The sequence below is a fragment of the Trachypithecus francoisi genome, unplaced genomic scaffold, assembly GCF_009764315.1.
Source record: "Trachypithecus francoisi isolate TF-2019V2 unplaced genomic scaffold, Tfra_2.0 Lachesis_group3, whole genome shotgun sequence".
Lineage (NCBI taxonomy): Eukaryota > Metazoa > Chordata > Mammalia > Primates > Cercopithecidae > Trachypithecus > Trachypithecus francoisi.
In genome coordinates, this window is record NW_022681468.1 from 140,699,227 (window position 1) to 140,727,211 (window position 27,985).

Genomic DNA, 27,985 nt, shown 5'->3' on the forward strand with positions numbered 1-27,985 from the left:
TTTTGTTCAGTGCAGAAGTCTGACTGACAGTAAACATTCTGATGGAAATATTTTAGTGAAAGGGTAGGGAACTGACACTACGTCATTAAGACTTCTGCTAGCATTTTTCCCATTAGAGCACAATGGCTCCAAACAAAGAGGAAATGATGTGAGTGAACCACAGCACCCTCCATTTACACTAAGAGGAAGACACTGAACTCTCATGAAAGTTTTCTCTCTTTTACATTTGAGCCCTCTCCCCACATTTTGAAAGAAAACTGCATTTCAAATAAAGTATACATACACTGACCTCACCAAAACATAAATTTTGTTATCACTTTGATTGCATTATTTCAAGGTTTTAAATGTTTAAATTAAAAATACTCCACTTTATACTTCTACAGTAACAGGTAACTATGTACTCCTTGGCTCCTCTTTTCTTCATGATTTTCATAGGGGTAGGATTGGTCCATTCCTGTTGCTATTACGAAAAAACTACACTCAGCTAACAAAAAGTTTCAAGCCCTTGGCAAACATTTCAAAATTCTCTCTTCCAATTCAAAATCTTCCAATAGACTATCATCTTTCTCCATTACAAATAATCTGTGGGGAAATTAAATCTATGACCATTTGAAATAGTTAGACTCATTAACAACTTATGACTTAAGGGGTAAAGCCACATCACCCACGTCGTTCATTAAGCAACTATAATATTTAAATGAATTTATAATTACCCACCAGTTATTTCAATCATCCTCAAAGATTTGAGTTCAATGCATTATTTCCTGACAGACACATTTTTAAAAGCTTCTTACACTTGGATAACCACTCCATCTTAATGTCCTTTGCTCTTTGTCTTCTTCACGTTCTTAAAGGACATTCAGGGTGGTCTTTTCATTGTCTTGCCTTGTTACTCAACTTCACTTTTATGTACACTCCACTGCCTGAATTCATTTTCCATGTTTGAACCCCTGAAAATCGAATCCGTTTTTAAGTAAGACCCCACTGACTACCTCATCGCACAGTCTCTTGCAACCTCATCGCACAGACATCTTTTGTATGTCCTTCCCCATGCACATTCCACTATAGTATAGTAGCACCAATCATTTAAAAAATAAAATAGGTTCTTAGATTATGTTTTACTACAACTCAATCCTTCTCCAAGGTACTAATTCAAGCCCTTCATACATTCCATTAGTTTCTTGCAAATGAAGTTTCTGATGGTGTTCACAGTCTCTTTTACATCCTAAAAGTTTCATTTCTGATGCAATATATTTGCCCCTTTATCTCATATTAACTTTATAATAGACGTTGAATTTTTCCCCAAGTATGATCTGTAATATGTTTTATCAACTCGTTTGATCATAATTGGCTGTTAAAGGCTGTATTCTTTACTTGTCTTGAAACTTGCAGTGTTTTTCACATAGTCTGCTATTACTAAACTAAATGTGGGTCTGCTTGCCTGGCACAGTAAAGCCAAACACTCACACCAAGGTTTGCAGTAAGAGTAAGGAGGACGTTTATTTACAGGGTGCCAAGCAAGGAGAATTGGGCAGCTAATCCTTAAGAGCTGGCCTCCCCAATGGCCTATAAGCAAGGGCTCTTAAAAGCAGACACTTCTTTTTAGGAAAGCAGAAGTTACAGTCAAAATTGTAAATCAATACTTGGAGGTTATATTAATACATTGGTTTGGCCCAAAATGGCAGACTATCTTGAAGTGGGGGTTTACAGGTCATAGGTGGATTCGGAGATTCTTTTGATTTGCAATTGCTTAAGGAAGTCAAGGCTTTGTTTAAAAACTTGGGGTCCTGTAGTCCCAGCTACTCAGGAGGCTGAGGCAGGAGAATGGCATAAACCCGGGAGGCGGAGCTTGCAGTGAGCTGAGATCCGGCCACTGCACTCCAGCCTGGGTGACAGAGCGAGACTCCGTCTCAAAAAAAAAAAAAAAAACTTGGGGTCATCAGAAGGGAAAGTTGAGGTTTGACCTGTGGGCATTACTCTCTCCAGGCCCTTCAGGAAAAAATTTAGAACAAAGAACAACAATCAGATTTCATATTCTTCTTATCTGAAGTCTACGTGACTGCAGTTGGCCTTTTCCATCTGATGGGGGTCTGGGTTTCTGAAAAACAACTTAGGGACATGTGTCATCTTTAGTTTCTATAGGGAACCAAACATCTTGTCCTCCTTGCTTATTAAGTTGCTGATTTACTTCTCAAGGCTAGCTATATGCCTGGAATTTCTCTTGAAGGGACTCAAGACTTTCCCTTATTTCATACTTGGGGTGTTGCAGCAAGCCCCTAAGAGGGGTCTCTGTTCTGTCTTGCTACAAGAGATATTTCTTAAAGAAATGTGTAAATAAATGAATAAATGGCAAATAGCTGATTTAGGCTGGGGAAATAATACTGGAGGTTTTTTTCCTGCTTAATAGAGGTAGATTAATTTGATATATTTCCTCATGTCTTAATTCATATAATCTAAAATAAAGGACATAATTTGAATATAAATTAAAGTTTTTAAAAGGCCTCACTTTTACAAATGAAGAAGTTGAGACCCAATTGGAAAGTGAGTTGCTGGAAACTACATATATAGTCCGAAAAATTTAAACTAGAACCAGTCCTGAATCTTCATCCCATGGTCTTCCTAAGAACAATTCTTTCCACTGGAGATACCAGGTTAACAGCAGTGTCTCGGTTGTCAGGCTGTTTCAAGGAGGGGATAACTGAAAGGTATGGCAAAGCACACAGGTCAGTTCATATTGGATGTCACATGTTTAAAACTTTTATTATTATTAAAACAATGGGCAATATATTTGTATATATATTTAATTATGTATATGCCCATTTTTTCACATAAGGTTTATTTTACATAGTTGTACATAAATGTGTTGAATACAATAGCATAGAATAATATTTTAAATAAGCAGATAAGGAAAAGAGGATTAAAAAGTGAGATAGAAGGGAAGATAAAAGCCTGAAATGAGGTTAGAATGTGAAATTCTATTGAAAAATCTTTTACTTTTGTTAAGACTTGGTCCATGAATTAGATTGACTCTGAGCATTCTATCTGTCAAGGCAGAGGAAATGACAATGCCGCTTTGGATAATTGGGAAGTATCCAAAAACAAAACAATGTACACATCAAGTACACCTATTCCCTATACTAAGACAAGATAATATTGTTTTCTTGTGGATCCCTATATCAAACACGATAGACAGAATTATGCTATAGTAACAAGCATTAGTAAAATCTTAGTGGCTTATGCTGACAAAGGTTTATTTTTCACTCACACTGTGTGTCCATTGCATATAAGATGGGGTCTCTATCTACCACAGCAACTCATACATACAAGCCAGAGGAGACTTCATCTCATTTATAATCAGTGCAGCAGGAGGAAGAGAAATGAGTGGCCTGTATAGTGGTTCTTAAAGCTTCCACTTGGAAAAGACACATTTCGTTTGAGCTCAGATTTCTTCATTTCATTTCCCAGAGCAAGCCCCATGTTCATACTTATCTTCAATGAACTTAAAGATAATTTGCAGTCCAACCTTGTGCCTTGGAAGGATAAAAAGGTGAATATTTCTGAACAGCCCAACTGATTACCACACTCTCCATAGAGAAGCACTGCATAAAGAGTTATGAAGTAACTCTGCACTAAAGTAAAGAGTTATGTTGACATAGAAAATACAGCCATAACTGAGTCTATGACATTGCACTATGTTGACCAAGGGCATAAAGACAAGGCAAAAGCTGGTAAAAATGGTTCTACCTGTGGCTAGGAAAAATCAGTTCTGATATATAGCTCTTTACTGGTCTACCTTAATTCAGGAGTATGTTTCAGCTTTCCTAAAGAAAGGGATAAAAGTTACTCCTAAATACATATTGCGTCTCTCAACAAAGCTTTTATATGTATGAACTAATAGTGAGTTTGCATTTATATCCCTTAAGAAATAATATTAATAACAATACTTTTTTCTTCTTTTTTAAAAATAGCTTTTGAGGTACAATGGGTTTTTTTTTTACATGGATGGATGAATTACATAGTGCTGAATTCTGATATTTTAGTGCACCCATCACCCAAGTAGTGTACATTTTACCTAATGTGTAGTTTTGTATCCCTAGCCCTCTCTCACCCTCCCTGCTCTGAGTCTCTAAAATCTATTATACCACTCTGTATGCCTTTGCGTACTCGTAGGTTAGCTCCCACTTAAAAGTGAGAACATATGGTTTTTGGTTTTCTACTCCTATGTTACTTCACTTAGAATAATGGCCTCCAGCTCCATCTAAGTTGCTGCAAAAGAGGTAATTTCATTCCTTTGAATGGCTTAGTAGTATTCCATGGTGTGTATGTACCACATTTTCTTTATCCACTCATTAGTTGATGGGCACTTAGGTTGGTTCTACATCTTTGCAATTGTGAATTGTGCTGCTGTAAACATACATGGGCAAGTGTCTTTTTCATATAATGACTTATTTCCTTTGGGTAGATACCCTGTAATAGGATTGCTGGATCAAATGGTAGTTCTATTTTTAACTCTTCAAGGGCCCTCCATTGAGGTTTTCCATAGAGGTTGTACTAATTTACATTCCCACCAATAGTGAATAAGTGTTCCCTTTTTCCCACATCCATGCCAACCTCTATTTAATAATAATGGCCATTCTTTCAGAATTCATTGTGGTATTTCATTGTGGTTTTAATTTGCATTTCCCTGATGATTACTGATGTTGAGCATTTTTTCATATATTTATTGGCCATTTGTATATCTTCTTTTAAGAAATGTCTATTCATGTCCTTTGCCCACTTTTTGATGGAATTATTTGTATTTTTTTCTTGGTAATTTGTTTGAGTTCCTTGTACATTCTGGATACTAGTCCTTTTTTGGATGTGAAGTTTGCAAATATTGTTTCCCATTCTGTGGGTTTTCTGTTTACTCTGTCGATTATTTCTTTTGTTGTGCAGAGGGTTTTTAGTTTAATTAGGTCTCATTTATTTATTTTTGTTTTTGTTGCATTTGCTTTTGGGATATTTGTTATAAATTCTTTTCCTAGGTTAGTGGCTAGAAGAGTTTTTCCAATGTTGTCTTCTATAATTTGTACAGTTTCAGGTCCTATATTTAAGTCATTGATTCATCTTGAGTTGATTTTTGTATAAGGTGAGAGATAGGAATCCAGTTTCATTCTTCCACATGTGGCTTGCCAGTTTTCCTAGCACCATTTAATGTAATAAATCATGTCAATCCCCTAACTTATGTTTTTGTGTACTTTGTTAAAGATCAGTTGGCTGTACATATTTGGCTTTATTTCTGGGTTCTCTATTCTGTTCCACTGGTCTAGGTACCCACTTTTATATCAGTATCATGCTGTTTTAGTAACTGCAGGCTTTTAGTATAATTTGAAGTCAGGTAATGTGATGCCTCCAAATTTGTTCTTTTTGCTTAGGATTCCTGTGGCTATTTGGGCTCTTTTTTGGTTCCATATGAATTTTAGGATTGTTCTTTCTAATTCTGTGAAAAACAATGTTGGTATTTTGATGGGAATTGTATTAAATCTGTAGATTCCTTTGGGCAGTATGGTCATTTGCACATCTTCCAATCCATGAGCATGAAATGTGTTTTCATTTGTTTCTGTCATCTATAATTACTTTCTGCAGTGTTTTGTAGTCCTCCTTGTAGAGATCTTTTACTTCCATAGTTAAATATATTCCTAGGTATTTTATTTATTTTTTCTTTTTTAGAGCTCTTATAAAAGAGATCACATTCTTGATCTGATTCTCAGCTTGATGCTATACATCAACAATGATATTGTTGTACATTGACTTTGAAACCTGAGACTTTACTGAATTCGTTTATTAAATCTAAGAGTCTTTTGGAGGAGTAGTTAGAATTTTCTAGGTATACAGTCATATCATCTGCAAACAGTGATAGTTGGACTTCCTCTTTTCCAGTTTCAATGTCCTTTATTTATTTCTCTTACCTGATTGGTCTGGATAGCACTTCCAGAGCTATGTTGAATAGGAGTAGTGAAAGTGGGCATCCTTGTCTTATTTCTGTTCTCAGGGGAAATGCTTACAACTTTTCCCCATTCAATAAGATGTTGGCTATGGGTTTGTCATATATGAATTTTATTATTTTGAGATAGGTGCCTTCTATGCCTGGTTCTTATTATAAAGGGATGCTGTATTTTATCAAGTGCTTTTTCTGCATCTATCGAGATAATAATATGTTTTTTTTTTAATTCTGTTATGTGATGTATCACATTTATTGATTTAACATGCTTGCGTATGTTAAACCATCCCAGCATCCCTGGGATGAAACTCACTTGACCATGATGAATTACCTTTTTGACATCCTGTGGGATTTGTTTAGCTAATATTTTGGGGGGGGGATTTTTGAATCTATGTTCATAAGGAAAATTGATCTGTAGTTTTGTTTTTTGTTGTATCTTTTCCTGGATTTGGTATCAGGATGATCCTAGCTAGCTAGCTTCATAGAATGATTGGAATCATCTTTTGGAATAGTTTCAGTAGGATTAGTACCAATTCTTTGAATGTCTGGTAGAATTCAGGTGTGAATCCATCTGGTCCTGGTCTTTTATTTTGTTGACAATTTTTAAATTACTGATTCAATCTCACTGCTTCTTATCAGTCTTTTCAAGGTTCCTATTCCTGATTTAACCTAGGAGGATTGTATGTTTCCAGGAATTCATCCATTTCCTCTAGGCTAGTTTGTGCACATAAAGGTATTCATAATAGTCGTGAATGATTGTTTCTGTAATTCTGTGGTGTTGGTTGTAATGTCTCCAGTTTCATTTCTAATTGAGCTTATTTGGATCTTCCTTCTTCTTGGTTAATCTAGCTAATGGTCTATCAATTTTGTTTATTTTTTTCAAAGAACCAGCTTTCTGTTTCATTGATCTTTTGTATTGTTTTGTTTGTTTGAATTTTATTTAGTTCTGCTCTGTGTTATTTCTTTTCTTCTAGCTTCAGGTTTAGTCTGTTCTCGTTTCCCTAGTTCCTTGAGGTGTGACATTAGGTCATCAATTTGTGCTCTTTCAGACTTCTTGATGTAGGTATTTAGCACTATAAACTTTCCTCTAAGTTCCACTGCTTTTGCTGTATTCCAGAGGTTTTGACACCTTGCGTCATTATCGTCATTCAATTCAAATAACTTGTAAATTCCCATCTTGATTTCATTGTTAACCCAGATATCAGTCAGAAGCAGCTTATTTAATTTCCATGTCTTTGTACAGTTTTGAGGGTTCCTTTTGGAGTTGATTTCTAGCCTTATTCCACTGTGGCCTGAGAAGATACCTGATATAATTTTGATTTTTTTAAATTTATTGAGACTTGTTTTACGGCCTATTATATGGTCTATCTTGGAGAATGTTCCATGTGCTCATGAGAAGAATGTATATTCTGGAAATCTTGGGTAGCATTATCTGTAAATATCTTTAAGTTCATTTGTTCTAGCATGTCATTTAAGTCCACTGTTCCTCTGTTGACTTTCTGTCTTGAAGATCTGCTAGTGCTGTGAGTGGCACACTGAAATCTCCCACTATTGTTTTGCTGTCTATCTCGTTTCTTAGGTCTAGTAGTGACTGCTTTATAAATGTAGATGCCTCAGTGTTTGGTGCATATAAATTTAGGATTGTAATCTCTTCTTGTTGAATTGATTCTTTTATCATTATAATAGGGACCATCTTTCTTTATTTAGTATTGTTGCTTTGAAGTCTGTTTTGCCTGATAAAAGAATAGCTACTCTTGCTTGCTTTTGGTTTCCGTTTGCATGGAATACCTTTTTACACACTTTTACCTTGAGTTTATTTGAATCTTCCCATGTTAGGTGAGTCTCTTGAAGTAGATATTTCTGTTGTAATTTTTTTTATCCATTCTGCCATTCTGTATCTTTTAAGTGGAGCATTTAGGTCATTTACAGTCAACATTAATATTGAGATGTAAGGTGCTGTTCTCTTCCTCATGTTGTTACCTAGACAGTTTTTTCTTTTCATTGTGTTATTGCTTTATAGGCCCTGTGAGTTTTAAGCTTTCAAGAGGTTCCATTTTGATGTATATTGGACTTTTGTTTTAAGGTTTAGAACTCCTTTTATTAATAACAATATTGATTACCATTTATACAACCTTTACAATATGCCAGACACTGTGTTTTTGCATATATATTCTCATTTTATCCACTTACCAAGTTTATAAGGTAATTATTATAATTCCCAAATTATGTTTGAAGAAATGGGCTTAAAGAAATTAATTTGCCTAAAGTCACTTAGTCAACAAATGGCAGAGCTGGCATTTAAATTTGTGTCCATCTGACTCCAAGGCCTATGTGCTTAACTAATACACTACTCTGCATCAGAAATGCAGCTTAAGGTTACATGAATGTACTTTAAACAATTGGTCAAGAGAGAGTTAGATCCACTCTCCTATTTAGGAGAGGAGAAAACCTGGCCTGATAAACCTTGCCAAACCTGTCTCCAAACCTTCAAACTCTTGAGTGAAATTGTCTTAGGAGATACCTTCAGAGAAGACTTAACTGCTTTTTGAGCACGTTTTACAGGAAGAGCAAGGTCCTGAAATTCTCTGCCATTGGTGGTCCTTTCACTTTGAGTATAACTGATGCTTTTCATGGAAAAAAAACTGGAGCCTGAAAAATAGAATAGTGTGTATAGAATCATACATATAAAATATTGTTCCAATAAATGTCCCAATCAAGTAAAAAATCTTGTCAAAGTAACTGTAGAGAAAGTATAAAATACAGCAAGAAAATAAGATAAGGAGAAATATTTAAGGGAATTATTAATACTTTAATACATTTTGTCATTTTAAATCTTGGATGTATAATCTTAACTATTACTAGTCACAGCAGAATGATTTATAAGGCATTTTTAGACCACAGCTTATTTATACTTTGAGTGGTAGAATGAAAACAATGCCAATCTGGTAATAATATGACTGTTTAATTCAGTTGGTAGGAAAGACACACACACAAGAATGTTTTCCAATTCCTTGAAATTCCCAAGTGATCAACAACTAAGAGGATCACTGTATTCCTGTGGCACTTCCATCTTTTTTTCTACTATAGAGCTATTATGTTGCATTGCAACTACTTAAGAATACATCTGAGACTAGTCCCCACCCCATCCCCACAGACAGTGAGCCCTATCTTCATCTTTGTCTCCTAGGCATTGAGCATAATTAACACTCAGTAGACACTTATGTAATGAATAAATATGGGTAGAACGAGTGATAATATATAGCAGTTTTTGCTACTAGTGCTCAGAGAGTAAAATACCCTTGAGAAATTGAGGAGTTCATACAAGTTTCTTAGTCAAAGATTTTTTGGTTAGAACACAAATCCACTTGAACTGTGTAATGGATGTTAAAATGAGGCTGTTTCTGTTCTAGTTTCTTCTGAATTCTTAAAGGCTGATGACATTAGTAGGTGCATCCTAAAGAGAAGTCCTACCTTGCAGGATATTAACCCACCTTGAACCTATAAAACATGGCAAAGAGGAGTGTTGAGGAATCAAGAGAATTCCTTAGGAGGACAGAAGTACCTTTGGAATACTTTTTCCCTCAGTCCCAGTGAGGAACACATTGGGATGTTAAAGAAACCAAGAAACAGAAGCTTGGCCTCCTCATTCAAAGCCAGGTGTCTCCTATATTTGGAGGGAGTATGACAAATGGTAGAGAAAACTATGGCCCATCATTAGCACGTGAGATGATTTATGAGTCTCAACAACCTGGCACATTATCTTTTTCTTTGTTTGTTTGTCTTTAAATAGCATATCAGCAGTTCTTTGATTGCTTTAGTTTCTGGTGAAATTAAACTTAAAAAATTATTTGCCAATCGTATTCCTTTTTTATTACTTACTTCTTATGTCCATCATCTGTTATCTACTGAGGTTTTTGTTTCATCTGTCATTCTATTAGAAATTTTTTTGCCAGTTTTCCTTTTGTGGTACTGTACTTTTTGCCTAGCAGGACTTTTGAATTTTTACATAATAAAATGTAGGCATACCTCAGAGGTATTGCAGGCTTTGTGTAAGACCATTGCAATAAAGCAAATATTGCAGCAAAGTGAGTCACACAACTGTTTTGTTTTCCCAGTGTATATAAAAGTTATGTTTCTACTATATTATAGTCTCTTAAGGATGTAATAGCATTTTGTCTAATAAAAAGTACATACCTTAATTTAAAAATACTTTACTGCTAAAAAATGCTGACACAGAGACAGGAAGTAAACACAGGTGTTGGAAAAATGGCAACAACAGACTTGTTGTACACTGAGTTCCATGAACATTCCATTTGTAAAAAAGCAGTATCTGTGAAGTACAATAAAGTGCAGTTAAACAAATTATGCCTGTATATTAATGTTTTACTCTATAATCTTATCTTTTGTAGACTTCTCCACCACCTATACATATATTTTTTCTAGTTTATATTATTGTTCTGCTTTTTTAAATCCAGATTTAATTTTCCAATCCATCAACCATTTATTCTTTGTTAGAGAGCTAAGATTACACAAGAATGGATCACCTCAAAATGATTCTGCATAATAGCACAAAGTAGGAAAAAAAGACAAGAGAAGAAGAAGATTGAAGTGAATGTTAAATGAACCAATTTACATTTCTACCACAATGAGAATTCACACCTTGCTTCTGAGTTTAATGGCTTTTTAAAATTGTGCTTTTTAAAATTGTACTCAGTATCTGCCTATGATTGTTACTTTTTAAAAGATTGTGAATTTCGTTCTCATCATGGTAAAGATATTCTCAAAACCTTTATCAACTACCCATAGAGTGTTTTCTTTATAAGGCCTCCATAAAAAAGAGAGCTCCATCTTACCCTAGTAACAAGAATAGCTAGCTGGGAATCTTCACAGCGATTGTTCTTTTTTATCTCGTAGACACTGTGAGCAGTGTAATGAATAAGATGTCCTTGTTTTTTAAGTCAGCTGTTAAAAACAGTATGCATTTTGAGAATGATTCCTGGCCCATTTTGTTGCCACTTCTGCTTTTCTCTGTCCTTTCATTACACTTTAATTGCATGCTACGTTTACAGTATTTAGGTACCTTTGTAAGTGGACAAGTCATTTCTACATGAATATGGGGAGAATAAGAAAAAAAGGGAAAGAAATTTCATTTCAATATGTGATGTGGTAGAGATCAAATTTATTTTTCCTAAAGAGTTAACACTTGCCTTATTTCTTTTTATTCAATGATTCATCTTTTCTTAATGATTAGGAATGTCACATTTGCTAAATAGTAAACTCATTAATATTTGCATGAAACTATAAATTATGTTACTCTTCCCTAATGATTGGTATACCTAATTTTATGTCCATACCATATTATTTCAATCATTATTGTTTTATAGATTTTAATATCTGACAGTATAATTCTCCTATCATGACTTTTTTCACTACTTCCTGCATGTTGTACCTATACTAAATTTTTTAATTTGCACTTTAGAATAAGTTTGGCCTGTTCCCCTCCCCACCAAACAATCATGTATAGATTGTTTAGAATTATATTTAATATTTATAAGTTATTTGGAGGAGAACTTATACCTTCATAATATTTATTCTATACATTCAGAAATATCATATGTATCTTTAGTTTATAATGTTCTTCATCTAGGTCTTAACATTTCTTAAATAATTTCTTCCTACATATTTCATATATTTTAAAATTAGGAATGAAATTTTAAAATATTTTATTGTCTAACTGGTCAACTGCTGACATTTATAACAGCCATAAATTTTTATGTATTTGTAATTTGTGACTAAACTGTCCTATTTAACAATGCTTATTAAAATGATTGTCTTGTATTTGCTTGGAAGACCATAATATTACCTGTAAAAACAAAAAAAAATACTGTTGTCTTCCTCATTCTAATATTTACACTTCCTGTTTATTTTTATTGGCTTACTGAATTGGTTGGGATTTACAGAGCAGTGTTAAATAACAGTTGTGATGGTGGAAATATCTACTAAAATTTCAGCTATCAGCAAATACAAAGTACCTTATAAATATCACTGAAGCAAGTAAAGAGTTAATATTTTAGGTAACAAAAAATACTTTTTACATGAGAAGAAATATAAAGGTAGCTATTACTTCTCATGGATGTCACCAAGGAACCATGTTTCTTATGTCTTCCTGCTTCAGCATCCTTAGCATGTAACTTTTATATTGTCACAGGATAGTTGCTGTATCTCCTGGCATTCCAGCCACACAGGAAAAAGGAGAAAAGACACCAGGCATATAGTAAACCTTTTCTTTATCAGGTTTTGCCTTTTTATTTAGGAAATAAAACCTTCCCCAGGGGTGATATGATTTGGATGTGTGTCCCCTCCATATCTCATGTTGAGATATAATCCCCAGTGTTGGAAATGGGCCTAGAGGGAGGTATTTGGACCAGGAGGCAGGGGCAGATCCCTCATGAATGGCTTACCACCATCCCTTAGGTGATGAGTGAGCTCTTGCTCTGAGTTCACGTGAGATCAGTTGTTCGGTTGTTGTAAAATGCATGACACCTCCCCTCCCCCTTGCTCTTGCTTTGTTTCTCACCAGATGACACATGGGCTCCTCCTTTACCTTTTACCTTGATTGTAAGCTCCCTGAGGCGTGCACCTGAAGCAGATGCTGGCACCATGTTTCTTGTACATCCCGCAGTACCATGATCCAATTAAACATATTTTCTCTATTAGTTACCCAGCCTCCGGTATTTCTTTACAGCAATTCAAGAATGGACTAACACAAGGGGCTTCTGCCTACATTTCATTGGCCACAACTGTGTTAAAAGGGGCCAATTAAATCAAATCAAGTCAAATTCAGAGAAGTTAAGTAACTCAAGTGTTTAGCTTGAGTAGAAAAAAGTAAAGAGAAAAGGACTTTGAAGTGGATGTTAAATGAGCCAATTTACATAACTACCATAGAAAGAATCCAAACTTTGTCCCTGATTTTAATGGCATGCCTCAAATTATTCTGCATTTAAGTAATATTTTGAATTTTTATTTCAAGATATATATTCTTTAGCATGTTAGAGACATAACCTTCTTTTATGGGTTTGCTTAGTGTTTCATTTGGAATGAATATTACATTTTATTAAATATATATTTTTTAATCAATGCAAAACTCCTTCTGCTTGAGAAAAGCAGAGGGAAAGGTAAAGAGGACTTTGTCTTCACCTTAGGTGCCAGGAAAGCAATGGCAGGGCAGAGCACCACGTGGGCTCTTGGGGTTCTTGATTCTAGGATTTGACTCTTGGACAGCATTTCTGGACCTGCCCTTGGACAGAGGGGAGCACGCCACCATGAAGGGTGAGACCCAAGGCAGGCAGCATTCACCACAAGCTGACTGAAGAGCCTGTGGGCCTTCAGGGAACTTAGGTAGTAGTCTGGCAGTACTTCCCATGGCCTTGGGTGTCAGTGGCTATGGGGTGAGACTCCTCTGCCTTTGGAAAGGGGAAGAAAGAGATCCTGTGGTTTGAGTGCCAGCTCAGCTGCAATACAGTAGAACACCAGTTAGACTTCTAGGGTTTTTGACACTAGTTCCTGACTCCTGGATGGCACCTCTGGACCCACCCAGGGCCTGGGGTACCTCAACACCCTGAAGGGAAGGAAATAGGCCTGGATGGCTTTGCCACCAGCTGATTGTAAAGCCCTGGGACCTTGAGCAAACATGGGCAGTAGCCAGGGAGTGGTTACAGCCAGCCTTGAGCAAGACCCAGTGCTGTGCTGGCTTCAGGTCTGACCCAGTACAGTCATAGTGGTGGTGGCCACAGTGGTGTATGTGTCACTCCAGCTCCAGCTTCAGGTGCCTTAGAATGGAGAAAGAAACCCTGTTTGTTTGGGAGAAAGTAAGGGGTGAGAAAAGAGTCTCTATCTTGTAATCCAGAGGATTCTGCTGGATTATGTCAAAAATCATCAAAATACAAATAAATAAAATTAGAAATGAAAAAGGAAGCAATAAAACTGATACCACAGAAATTCAAAGGATCATTAGGGGCTACTGTGAGCAAACATATGGCAATACATTGGAAAGTCTAGAATAAATGGACAAATTTCTAGACACATACAACCTACCAAGATTGAGCCATAAATAAATCCAAAACCTCAACAGATGAATAACAAATATTGAGATCAAAGTCCTAACAAAAAGCCTCCTGGTAAAGAAGAGCCCAGGATCTCATGGCTGAATTCTAGCAAACATTTAAAGAAGAACTAACACCTATCCTACTCAAAATCAAAAACCAGAGAAGGAGGGCATACTTCCAAATTTACTCTACAAGGCCAGTATTACCCTGATACCAAAACCAGATAAAGACACATCAAAAAAAGAAAACCAATATCTCTGATTAATATTGATGTGAAAACCCTGAAAAAACCACTAGCAAACAATACATTAGAAATTCAACAATACATTAGAAAGATTATTCATCAGATCCAAGTGGGATTTATTCCAGGGATGCAAGGATGGTTCAACATATACAAATTGATCAATGTAATACATCATATTAACAAAATGAAAGATAAAAACCATATGATCATTTCAATTGATGCTGAAAAAGCATTTGATAAAGTTTAACATCCCTTCATGATAAAAAAAACTCTCAAAAAACTGGGAATAGCAGGAACATACCTCAACATAATAAAAGCCATATGCAACAGACCCACATCTAGTATTATACTGAGTGAGGAAAAACTAAAAGCTCTAAGATCTAGAGCATGACAAGGATGCCCACTTTCACCTCTATTATTCAACATAGTACTGGAAGTCCTGGCTAGAGCAATCAGACAAGAGAAAGAAATAAAGGGCATCCAAATTGGAAAGGAAGAAGTCAAATGATTGTTATTTTCAGATGAGTTGATCTTATATTTGGAAAAACCTAAAGACTCCACAAGAAAGCTATTAGAACTGATAAACAAATTCAGTAAAGCTTCAGGATACAAAATCAACATACAAAAATCAGTAGCATATCTATATGCCAACAGTGAACAATCTGAATAAGAAATTTTTGGGTGCAGCACACCAACATGGCACAAGTATACATATGTAACAAGCCTGCACGTTATGCCCATGTACCCTAGAACTTAAAGTATAATAATAAAAAAAATTTTTAAAAATTAAAAAAATTTAAAAGTAACCCATTTACAGTAGCCACACATAAAATTAAATACCTAGGAATTATCAAAGAAGTGAAAGAACTCTATAATGAAAACTATAAAACACTGATGAAATAAAGTGAAGAGGACACCAAAAAAATAGAAATATTGGAAAAATATTCAATGTTCACAGATTGGAATAATCAATATTGTTAACATGTTCATACTAACCAAAGCAATCTACAGATTCAATATTATCCCTATCAAAATACCAATGACATTCTTTACAGAAATAGAAAAAAACAATCCTAAAAGAATACCAAGAAAAACCAAAGCAAAAAGAGCAAAACTAGAGGAATGACATTACCTGACTTCTAATTATACTACAGAACTACAGTAACCAAAACAGCATGGTACTGGCATAAAAACAGACACACAGACCAATGGAACAGAATGTAGAACCCAGAAACAAACCCATACACTTATAGTGAACTCATTTTTAACAAAAGTGCCAAGAACATACATTAGGGAAAAGACAGTCTCTTCAAAAGTGATGCTGAGAAAACTAGATCTCCATATTCAGAAGACTGAAACTATACCACTATCTCTTGTCATATACAAAATGAAATCAAAATGAAATAAAGACTTAAATCTGAGACCTCAAACTACAAAACTACTTCAAGAAAACATCAGGGAAACTCTCCAGGACATTGGTCTGGGCAACAATTTTTTGAGCAATACCCCACAAGCACAGGCAATCAAAGGCAACATTGACAGATGTGATCACATCAAGTTAAAAAGCTTCTGCATAGGAAAAGATACAATCAACAAAATCAAGAGACAACCCACAGAATGTCAGAAAATATTTGCAAACTACTCATCGGACAAGGGATTAATAACCAGGATATATAAGGAGCTCAAGTAACTCTATGGGAAAAGAATTGAATAATCTAGTCAAAAAATGAGCAAAAGACTTGAATAGACATTTCTCAAAAGAAGACATACAAATGGCAAACAGGTATATGAAAAAGTGCTCAACATTATTGATCATCAGAGAAATGCAAATCAAAACTACAAGATACCATCTCACCCTACTTAAAATGGTTTATATCCAAAAGACAGGCAATAATAGGTGAGGATATGGAGAAAAGGGAACCCTCATACACTGTTTGTGGAAACATAAATTAGTACAGCCACTATGGAGAACAGTTGGGAGGTTCCTCAAAAAACTAAACATTGAGCTACAATATAATTGAGTAATCTTACTGCTGGATATATACTCCCAAAAGAAAGGAAATCAGTATATCAAAGAAATATCTGCACTCCTGTATGGTGCAGCACTGTTTACAATAGCTAAGATTTGAAAGCAACCTAAATGTCCATCAATAGATGAAAGAATAAGAAAATGTGGTATATATACACAATGGAGTACTATTCAGCCATAAAAAGAGTGAGGTCCAGGCATTTGCAACAACATGGAAGAAACTGGAGGTCATTATTTTAAGTGAAATAAGCCAGGCACAGAAAGACAAATCAATGTACAAAAGTCAGTGACATTTCTATATACCAGTAACATTCAAGCTGAGAACCAAATCAAGAATGCAATCTCATTTACAATAGTCACATACAAAAAATAAAATACCTAGGAATACATCTAACCAAAGAGGTGCAAGATCTCTAGAAAGAAAACGACAAAACACTGTGGAAAGAAATTGTATGTTACACAAACAAGTGGAAAAACATCCCATGCTCATGTATTGGAAGAATCATAATGTTAAAATGGCCATACTTCCCAAAGCAATTTACAGATAAAACATTATTCCTATCAAATTACCAGTGTTATTATTTTCTATATCATATATGTTGTCTTTCATACTATTTGTCTAATGATTCTAGTTTTTCTGTAATCATTTAGCTTTTATTGCAGTTTTAATTATTCTTTCCCACACTGAAGCACAGAATGTGCTGAGCATATCAAATATGTAAACACCCCATGAATGCTATTGCTAATAATTTAGATTTTGCTCATTAAATGAGATCAAAAGAAATAATAGAGAACAGTCCTACTGTGAAGAGTAGCATATGAAACCATGAGGATTGCAGACAAGTTTAAAAGAAAAATGTGGTACATGATAGAAATTATCCGGGAAAAAAAAAAGTTGAATATTTGCCTTTCACATAAAGTATTGCAAATTTTCCTGGCCTTCTCTTTTAGGAGACATTTTTAGATATGGAACTGTGGAAACATGGTTTCAACAAGGAACGCATCAATAATAAGTTCACACAATCACTAATACAAAGGAGGAACACATCAATCAATAATAAGTTCAAACAATCACTAATACAAAAATGGTTAAGAATTTTTATGACAGTACCAGTCAAGACTGTCAAGATTTGGTTATAAAATAAAGATAGTCTCAATTCCTCCTAATTTTGTTATTCTCAATAAGCAGAGTTTGTACTCCACATACAATTAAATTAGTCTCAATTTTATATCATTCTAAAAGTTCTTGTGTAGATAAATGTACATATCATGGGAAAAGTAATTTATCAGATGGTGTGCTCTAAGATTTGCCTCTGAACCCATTTAGTGGTGGATTTTTAAAATATGTTTTTCATTCTACAGGAAAGATTTTTAAATGGGTCAATAAGTTTCTTCACCAGCACCTTTGATCAAATCTTAAGCTTAAAAGCTACTCTTTTATAAAACATATGTAATGTTTGGCTCCACAGAGCCTTAGTTCATAAATAGATCAGTTTCTTATTCAGATACTTTTCACTTTGGTTCTTATAAAAAAACAATAGAAATACTTTAAAAACTAATAACTTGTATCTTGCATCTATAACTTGCCTGAGCAGTGATTTGGTCCTTAGAGATACAAATATAATTCATAGTAAGAAATAATGGGTAAAAGTAACTCCCAAAAATGCCAAAATAAAGCAATAATAAGATGGCACTTTCCTTGGGAACCAAATGTGATATGAATCACTAATTTATTATAACATAAAAATCTTCATGTTCTTGGATATACTAAATTTGGTGCAAAGTTAGTGAAACGTAAGGATGCTAGTGATCTACATATGCATACACTTCATAGTTAACAAAGTATGTGGATAAACACTCAGACTGTATAATCTTTTTGTGAAGTTATTTACAATTACGTGTATTATGTTAACATAACATTACTAGGAGAAGCAATTCTAATGTAGAGCATTGTGAAGGTCCTTAATCTTTCAGTCTGCCAATTTGAACCATGAATTTCACACAGAGAGGTGGGAGGATGGATCTGTAAGTAGGTACGTAGAGAGATATAACTCATTTGAGGTTTAATATCTATACAAACCAGTGAGTGGGCCTACAGATGATCAGATTGAAAGGACTTGGAAGTATGCATATAAAGATCTGAAACAGGCAGAGAAGCATGATCAGAAAATACACACAATAAGACATTAAGAATATACTCATGAGGCCAGACACGGTGGCTCACACCTATAATCCCAGCACTTTGGGAAGCCAAGGTAGGAGGATCATTTGAGGTCACCAGTTCAAGAACAGCCTGACCAACATGGTCAACCCAGTTTCTACCAAAAATAGTAAAAATCAGCTGGCCATAGTGGTGAACGCCTGTAATCTCAGTACTCAGGAGGCTGAGGCAGGAGAATCACTTAAACCTGGGAGGCGGAGCCTAGATGGCACCACTGCACTCCAGCCTGGGCAACAGAGCCAGACTAGGTCTCAAAAACTCATGAATATGCAATACTTTGTTTGAAATACTCATCATTTTCCTATATTATTGGACAAAATTGCATTAACATTTTATTTTTTATTTGCTCAGATCACATACATTTTGCCTACTGGATACCTATATTTTCTCTTTATTTCTCCTGGCATTTCTTTTCTACCCCTCTCTCCAAGGTACATTCCAACTCTTGAGCTTCTAAAATTATTATTACTGTGCTATTTTGGTGCATTCTATAGTTCTTCTTATTTATGAGGGTTATTGGATTCCTTCCTAGACTTTGTTAGAACAACTAAAAATCTCGGAAATTCTGACCGTTTACAGGATTTAAAAGTCGACTGTAAAATTATATCAGGCTTAGGTCTCAGGTATTCTCTTTGTAAAATGACTCGGAAAGATCTGATCTTGAAGTATTCTAGCCTCAAAAATTCTTGCTTTGATACCAACTATCTATGAAGTAGAACTTTTATCTAGTGTAGTTGGTTAATGGAAAAAACAGTTACCCAAATCAGGAATCATGGAAAATGATACTTGTGTCTCTTACCATTTTAACTTAAAACAAGTTAAATATTGCATCATTTGTCTGTCTTTTAATGCAGGTATAAGGCCTTTTCTTGAATTATCTTGCATTTCAATACTAGATTAACAGTCTCTTTCTGAGAGTAGTTCTGATTTTATTTACATATATTGTAAAGTATATCTATCAGCAATACTTTTTCTGTTTCTATAGTCAATTATTGTATTAATATTTGTGGCCTACACTTGACCTTTCTTTAATTTTTCTAAGATATGTGAGTTATTTGCATTTCAGAAAGACTATTAGAATAAAAACTGCAAAAGTGGATAGCAATAACCATACTTACTTACATGTCTCCCTTTTAGAGGGGATAACACCTCAAAAATAAACAGGGGATAATTATGGAAATAAAACTTTCCCAGTGCAAGTGGAGGAAGACTGGAACATTTTTTCACAAGTGAAATTTCTGGAGACTTAGTTAGAACAGTGAAGACATATTTTATCATAGTTTTATCAGATAGAATCATTTGGGGGCCGGGCGCGGTGGCTCAAGCCTGTAATCCCAGCACTTTGGGAGGCCGAGACGGGCGGATCACGAGGTCAGGAGATCGAGACCATCCTGGCTAACACGGTGAAACCCCGTCTCTACTAAAAATACAAAAAACTAGCTGGGCGAGGTGGCGGGCGCCTGTAGTCCCAGCTGCTCGGGAGGCTGAGGCAGGAGAATGGCGTGAACCCGGGAGGCGGAGCTTGCAGTGAGCTGAGATCCGGCCACTGCACTCCAGTCCGGGCGACAGAGCGAGACACCGCCTCAAAAAAAAAAAAAAAAAAAAAAGAATCATTGGGGATTTTCAGGTAATATTCCAAGCTTTCAGAGATGCTGAGAACAGAAGAAGCACTAAAACTATCATTAAGGGGAATATTAACACTTTTCCCTAAAACTAATCAATGGGTTAGAGGAAAAAAAGCTAATAAATACAGGCATTTTAATGTTATTGATTAGTCATCATATCTAGATGAGTTTCTTTGCAATTTTTGACTCTTTTTGTGCTTAAATTGCTTTGCTTTACTATTTTGCCATTGCCATTACTCTCAGCTTAGATATTTTACCTCATATTAATGTATACTACTATCTGTTAAACAGCAATTCCACAATTAAGCTCAGGTGATCTGAAAAGTAAACTTTTTATTGTGTGTACAGTGAACAGGAAAAAGAGGTTGTTTTATTTTTAATTATACTGGTTCATAGAAGACTAGAAATTAAGTAATATCATATATATTAAGTATTATATATATACTTAAGAATTTTCAAAATTGAGCAAGTTTTGAAGAAAAAAATATGGTTTATTACTTTTCTTACCCATTCTAATTCTAAATCTAATATTTTTTCTACTCAAAATGTTTAAATGTAAGTTCCTTGCTAACCAATTTTTTTAATCCCGGTGGACATAAATGCTTACCTGCCTTTCATATTTCAAGCTAATGCCTGATATTTCCTAATGTCTAATGTCAAAAATCAACCAAGTAACTTTCTTTAACTCTTAAGAGGTTTGTCATCAACGTTATAATCACTAGATCTGATTAGTCTACCCAGTAACTGATAATCAGTGCAGAGTCTAGAACAAACCTCTCAGATCACCTTTTTTCTCTGATGTTAAGATACACTTAATACCTAGCTTATGCTTTTAGGCTGATTGACATGCCTGATTAAATCACATGGCTCTCTTTTCCTTTAAGAAGTGGCACGATTCCCTCTGTACCCTCATGCGTATTCATGCAGGTTGAAAGGAAAGGTCACCAAGTCTCTTCTTATCTGGGTGTATTGTCAGAATATAGAAAAACAGGACTCTGACAGGCAGAGGCCCAAGTTGCTTATTGCATCTAATTAGAGGGTCATCACTCTGGACTTAGAAGCAAAAGACCTAGATTTGTGTCCTCTCCTTCTACTACTTAGTAAATAGTAGCTTAAACAAGTCATAGAACTTGTACTTTAGTCTTCTCAACTGTAAATTATGGAAAATGTTTCTTAGCTCACTGAATGGTTTGTGAGAATGACATAATGTAAATAAATGAATTTTATAAACTCTAAAGCCCTATTGAGTAAAAATACGAAATGTAATATTTATTTCCTCTTTGGGACAAGTTATAACAATGTCTTTACACTCTTTATCCATGTTTGCCCTTCTCTGCATTTAGGGTGCATCGTTAAAAGGCAAAAGAGGTATCATGCTTTTTCTGTGAAGGAAAAAAATACCAGAATTTTTAAAAGTATTTTATTTTCTGTTTTAGCTATCGACTTCAATATTATCAAGATTCTAAACAACCCAAGAGCATCTGCGTTGCCCATATCCAAGGAAGAATCAGGATTATCAAGACTAGCAAAAAAGGTTTGGAGTATAATAATTATGAAAAAATTTCTTATTTGTTTAATTTGCAATTTGTGCTGTACACAGGCAGTGCTGGTTATTACATTCTTAACATATATTTTAGAAAAGAATTTAATGGTCAAAAGAGATTTGTGTGAAGGTTTAATCTTAATATTAAAAAGTTTTATTTTCTTCTGAAAATATCCCCATCTCTAATGAAAAATATCATAATATTTATCTTTTTTCCTCACAACATGTCTTGTCACTGTTTCTCCTTTGGTTGACATACAGAGGCTCCATCTGGTGTTTGCACATGAATATGATCTCAATAAGCAGCAAAGTTGCAGGGAAAACTTCAAAGGAGTATCAACGATAGTTGACCTGTCCTTACTTCTTAAGCCATGGTCCTAGAATAATTGACCACATGTAGATACTGTTACTCTTGAGTCTTGAATGCTTAGTTTCTCGACATTCTTGAAGGTGCCTTGCAAGTAGAGATTTCATGGACTCACTACCATGTGTTGCCTTAGCCAAAATTTGATGAGATCATTGACCTGAAATTCTGAATTTGATATCTTAATCTGTTAGACAATTAAGTTTTAAGTTGGTCATAGTTTTTATTGCTAAAATGTTGTCTACATCATCTTATCAAGTCTGATAAGATAATTTATTTAAAATTAAAAATTATGCCTATATAAAAACCACTTTCTGAAAGTCAGTATTTATGTTTTTCCCAGTATTTAATAACCCAAGCTTAATAAAATATCTTCCTACTGTATTCTGACCTTCACAGTGAGGCTAAGGATGGTTTTCAGGCCCTTCAGATACTAACTGGTGATGTATAGAAGTCAATTTTGAATCAATAACAATGTCACACCATTTCCTTTGGGGAAATATTGCCAGTTTAGAAATCAGAGATAAGTAATAGAAATTATATATCTGATCTTCAGCAAACACCAAAAATGGTCTCTCGAACTTTGTTTAGTAATTAACACATGGGTTTGCAACAGATTAAACAACCTTTTTCAGAGGATGCTGTTAACAGATAGACATTGGAAATACATCTTTAGTAGTAACAGCACATTGCTGCATTTTTTGCCCTGTCCCTTTGTACTAATCAGCTTGGACTGCCATAACAAAATACCATGGACTGGGTAGCTTAAACAACAGAAATTCATTTCTCATAGTTCTGGAGGATGGGAAATCCAAGATCAAGGAGCCAGCCAATTTGGTTTTCTGGTGAAGCCTCTCTTTCTGTCTTGCAGACGGCCTCTTCCTTGTTGTGTCCTCATATGGCAGAGAGAATGAGCTCTGTCTCTTCTTCTTATAAGGACTCCAATCCCATCACTGACAACCTCATCTAAACCTAATTATGAAGAGCTCTGAAATAATACTGCTTGAGCAATGGCCAAACTATTTATAAGTATTTCTTCTGGAAGGAAAAGACTCTGAAGGCCACAATAACTGTTTTCAAATATGTAGAGAGCTACTGTAGGAAAGCAGAATTAGAGTTTTTCTGTGTGGCTCCAAAAAAAGTATAACTTTTGCCAATAAATAAGCGAAAGATACAGGGATATAGATTTCAGCTCAACATGAAAAATTTTCCAGACACCAAAGTTGTCCAAATGCTAAACGGGTGCCTGTGGGTTTCCAGTCCCTGAAAGTAACATTGGGTATGAGCATTGGCAGAACACATATTCAAGCCTCAAAAATCAGTGTTTAGCATTCTATTCATTGTAGCAATTATCCTTCAATAAATTAACTGAGAAATTAGGCCCCTAAATCACCCCTTGGACTTTCTATTTCATCCTTTATGATCATTCTTAAGTTTATGGAGTTGCTTGATTCTTTGATTTTAGGGCTAGGTTGACTTGACAATAAAAGTCTTGCTTCATGGAATCTTAAAGTGCTCTGACAAATTTCTGCTATTATCTTTCGTGGGATGAATGGAAACATTAGGATTTCTGTTCATTGGTTTGGCTATTTGGAGTGTCTCTAGCAAGAGGTTTTTGGTCAACTTGCGGCATTCTGCTTTAAAAAACAGAAAACCAGGCCAGGTGCGGTGGCTCACGCCTGTAATCCCAGCACTTCAGGAGGCCCAGGCAGGTGGATTGTGAGGTCAGGAGATGGAGACCATCCTGGCTAACACGGTGAAAACCCATATCTACTAAAAATACAAAAAAAATTAGCCAGGCGTGGTGGCGGGCGTCTGTAGTACTAGCTACTCGGGAGGCTGAGGCAGAAGAATGGCATGAACCCGGGAGGCAGAGCTTGCAGTTAGCCAAGATCGCGCCACTGCACTCCAGCCTGGGTGCCTGGGTGACAGAGCAAGACTCCATCGAAAAAAAAAAAAAAAAAAACCACCAGATTTGCATTTAACACCTATTTGCCTCTTACCTGCCTGAACTACTCTTAAAAACCATGAATTCTTATAGAGGAAAAAAGGCTGCAAACTGATTTTCTTAATAACTGATAACTGCAGAAAAATAACAGAAATGTCTATTTCTAGAATTTTAGTAAGATGGAATGTTTATCTTATAGTACCCAAGAAAGAAACAGGAAGGGCATTGCAAAACATCTATCTAGACAGGCAAACTTTTTAAAAATCTAAACTGAGCTTGGGCTAGTTTTGCATACATTTTGAAAATCGAGCTATATATAACCCATTGTGAATTATGGGAGCTTAAAATGAAGGAGTGATTTACATCAGAGAAAACATGTCTGATACTGACATTAACTTTTTCCTGGCAAAGAATTGCTATTGATTATGATAGTCCCATTATTTGAACTGATTCTGTAGCTGCTAGGAATTCTGAAACATATTTTTTGCAAAAACCTATAGAATAAAAAAGTGACCATAAGCAAAAGAAATTCAAGAGAACTGTATGTATCAATAAAAGCAAATGAAAACAAAATTTTATTTCCCCACAGGAAGTCTAATCAATAAAAAAATCTCATAATGGTATTACAAAGATTGAGGAAAACTTAAAATATTAGTAGTTGCCATACTGACATTTCTCCCATAAGAAGGGAATAATAGAATCTTGGAGTAATTATATTTATGGTTGTTGTATTCTTGACATAGGATTTTTGGTCAACAGGTTTTTTGTTTTTTTTTGTTTTTTTTTTCCCATCAGCACCTTGATGCTATCCTACTGCCTTCTGGTCTGTTTTGTTATGATAAGAAGTTAGTTATTAATCTTATTAAAGTTCACCTATATATGAGTTGCTTTCTCTTGCTGCTTTTGAGATTTTTCTCCTTGTCTTTATTTTTTAAAACTTTGTCTAGGATGTGCTAGGTGTAAATTTATTCTACTTAGAGATTGCTGAACTTCTTGGATGGGTTTTTCATAAATTTTGAAAATTCAGACCATCATTTCTTCAGATATTTTTCCTATGCCTTTTCCTGACTTTGTTCATTTTCTTCATTTTGTTTTTTTTTTCTGTTCTTAAGACTGAATAATGTCTATTGCCTATATACAAGCCTGATAAATCAAAAGGGTAGAAGAGCCTTACTGCACATACTTATAGACTCTTACTTTGGTAAATTCCTCTAATTAAGAAGATGCTTTCTGGAATTTCCTTTATTTTAATATATCAAATTGTAACTTTATGCTAAATATGAAGTTATATTTTATTCACACTTTTTTAGAAACATAAAAGTAATCATCATCGTGATTCTTTTCTTCCTCTTACAGTCGCACTATAGTAGTACTGGTCCAGAGTTTAATCGTGTTCTCTTCAATTTTGGAGGTCAGAGTCCATTGATTTTATATTATCTTAAGATGCATGAGCTGGCTGGTATTTCCAAAGCACCTAAGAAAACCGAGATTAAACTCACTAAGATATTCCAGGAACCATATCCTTTTTAAAGCTTTGCTTTAATATGATTTGTTTCAAAAATAATATTCAAAACGTTTCACTGAATGTCTCAACTGAGAAAAAAATTGAATGCATGTTTTATCAATGCTTCTCTTTAGTATTAATATTTACTTATGCTTAAAACTTTTGGCTAAACTATCTTCTTTTTTAGATCTAATGCTATGATTTTGCATGTAAGGAAAATAAAACAAACATTAACCTAAAGAACTTTTAAAACTGGTATACTTGGTTCTTTGATAAAAGGCTATATTTGCAACTTTACTGTTCAGTGACTGGTTTCAAACATTTTTCAGAATTATGAGGCATGGGCTTCTAGCCTTCTCCAGAGAGAGTTTTAGGCATGTTTTAGCTGTAGAATTCTTTGCTCCAGTGAAAATTGATCAGAACAATTTTTACACATAAAAAAATTTATTTTTATGTGTAAAATAAAAAATAAGTAAAAAGCGGAGTTCTTTGGTTGAAGCAGGGTTAGGGCCCAGAGTTCTGTGTTTTCCAGTCCTGTCTATCTTCAGTATAACTTTTCTTGGCCCAGTCCTCATTAAGGACTCAGGTGAACCCCAAAGGAATTAGAACACTAGCCACTAAATTGGAGTGTGGGCTGCAGTGGCGGCCCCTGCAGCAGCGGCGATCCCAACCTAGCCCGTCCGCCCGCGCCTGTCCGGTCCGGTCCAGTCCGGCCACGGAGGCAGCGCAGTGGCGGGGCTCCGAGCCTATCCCGCCTAGTGAGCCGCGCCGCGCCACCCCACCCGGCACCCAGCAGTCCGATGGGGCCGCAGCTGCGGCTGTCCCCTGCCTGCCGCCCTGCTCTGGGGCTTCCTGCTCCCCCTGCTAGCAGCTCAGGAAGCAATCTTGCATGCGTCTGGAAATGGCACATCCAAGGACTACTGCATGCTTTATAACCCCCATTGGTCAGCTCTTCCAAATACCCTAGAAAATGCAACTTACATTAGGTTGATGAATCTGACTTCCACACCACTATGCAACCTTTCTGATGTTCCTCTTGTTGGCGTAAATTAGAACAAAGCAGTTGTGGTGCAATGGGGAAGCTGACATTTTCTTGAAAACACTGGAATTGAACAGAAAAGAGGTGCTGAAGCAATGTTAGTTGTCAATAACAGTATCCTATTTCCTACCTCAGATAACAGATCTGAATTTCCTGATGTGAAAATACTGATTGCATTTATAAGCCACAAAGACTTTAAAGATATGAAGCAGACTCTAGGAAATAACATTACTGTGAAAAATGTATTCTCCATCGTGGCCTAACTTTGATTATACTATGGTGGTTATTTTTGTAACTGTTGTGTTCACTGTGGCATTAGGTGGGTACTGGAGTGGACTAGATGAATTGGAAACTTGAAAGCAGTGACAACTGAAGATAGAGAAATAAGGGAAAAAAAGGAAGAATATCTGACTTTTATCCTCTTACAGTTCTAATATTTGTGGTCATCTGCTGTGTTATGATGGTCTTTATTTCTTCTACAAATGGTTAGTTTATGTTATGATAGCAATTTTCTGCATAGCATCAGCAATGAGTCTGTACAACTCTCTTGCAGCACTAATTCATAAGATACCATATGGACAATGCACGATTGTGTGTCGTGGCAAAAGCATGGACATGAGACTTATTTTTCTCTCTGGACTATGAATAGCTATAGTTATTGTTTGGGCTGTGTTTCGAAATGAAGACAGGTGGGCTTGGATTTTACAAGATATCTTGGGGATTGCTTTCTGTCTGAGTTTAATTAAAACACTGAAGTTGCCCAGCTTCAAGTCATGTGTGATACTTCTAGGCCTTCTCCTCCTCTATGATGTATTTTTTGTTTTCATAACACCATTCATCACAAAGAGTGGTGAGAGTAGCATGGTTGAACTTGCAGCTGGACTTTTTGGAAATACTGAAACATTGCCAGTAGTCATCAGAGTACCAAAGTTAATCTGTTTCTCAGTAATGAGTGTGTGCATCATGCCTGTTTCAATATTGGGTTTTGGAGACAGTAGAGGCCTGTTGATTGCCTACTGTAGAAGAGTTGATGTTCACACTGGTTCTTCTTATATAGACTGTGTTTCCTCTATGGCAGCCTATGCTATTGGCATGATACTTACATTTGTTGTTCTGGTGCTGATGAAAAGGGGCAACCTGCTCTCCTCTATTTAGTACCTTGCACACTTATTACTGCCTCAGTTGTTGCCTGGAAACGTAAGGAAATGAAAAAGTTCTGGAAAGGTAACAGCTATATGATGATGGACCATCTGGATTATGCAACAAATGATGTCTGGTGAACAGATTGTCCTGCGATAATATTACGTGGAACTGCTATAATGTGTTATTGATTTTCTGCAAATAGACTTTGACTTTTTAAATTGATTTTTGAATTGACAATCT

General features: G+C 35.4%; 2 protein-coding genes and 1 pseudogene across 14 annotated transcripts in view; 2 read left to right on the forward strand and 1 right to left on the reverse strand.

Moving 5' to 3' along the window:
* FAM227B (family with sequence similarity 227 member B) overlaps positions 1–27,985 on the forward strand; it is a 303,682-nt gene that overhangs the window by 230,796 nt on the left and 44,901 nt on the right. For 5 of the 6 annotated variants that reach the window (XM_033190154.1, XM_033190157.1, XM_033190158.1 and 2 more), the window contains 2 exons: positions 21,641–21,738; positions 25,416–25,576. In XM_033190154.1, the coding sequence (XP_033046045.1) occupies positions 21,641–21,738; positions 25,416–25,576 (259 nt within the window). The remainder of the gene's footprint in view (positions 1–21,640; positions 21,739–25,415; positions 25,577–27,985) is intronic. The other variant, XM_033190159.1, reaches the window with a different exon arrangement.
* The window catches only part of GALK2 (galactokinase 2), a 224,774-nt gene continuing 221,608 nt past the window's right edge, over positions 24,820–27,985 (reverse strand). For all 8 annotated transcript variants that reach the window (XM_033190171.1, XM_033190164.1, XM_033190173.1 and 5 more), the window contains 2 exons: positions 26,545–26,665; positions 24,820–25,533 (listed from right to left, as the gene is read on the reverse strand). In XM_033190171.1, coding sequence (XP_033046062.1) covers positions 26,546–26,665 — 120 coding nt within the window. In that variant the 3' untranslated portion in view covers positions 24,820–25,533; position 26,545. The remainder of the gene's footprint in view (positions 25,534–26,544; positions 26,666–27,985) is intronic.
* Positions 26,663–27,933, forward strand: LOC117070682 (annotated as a pseudogene).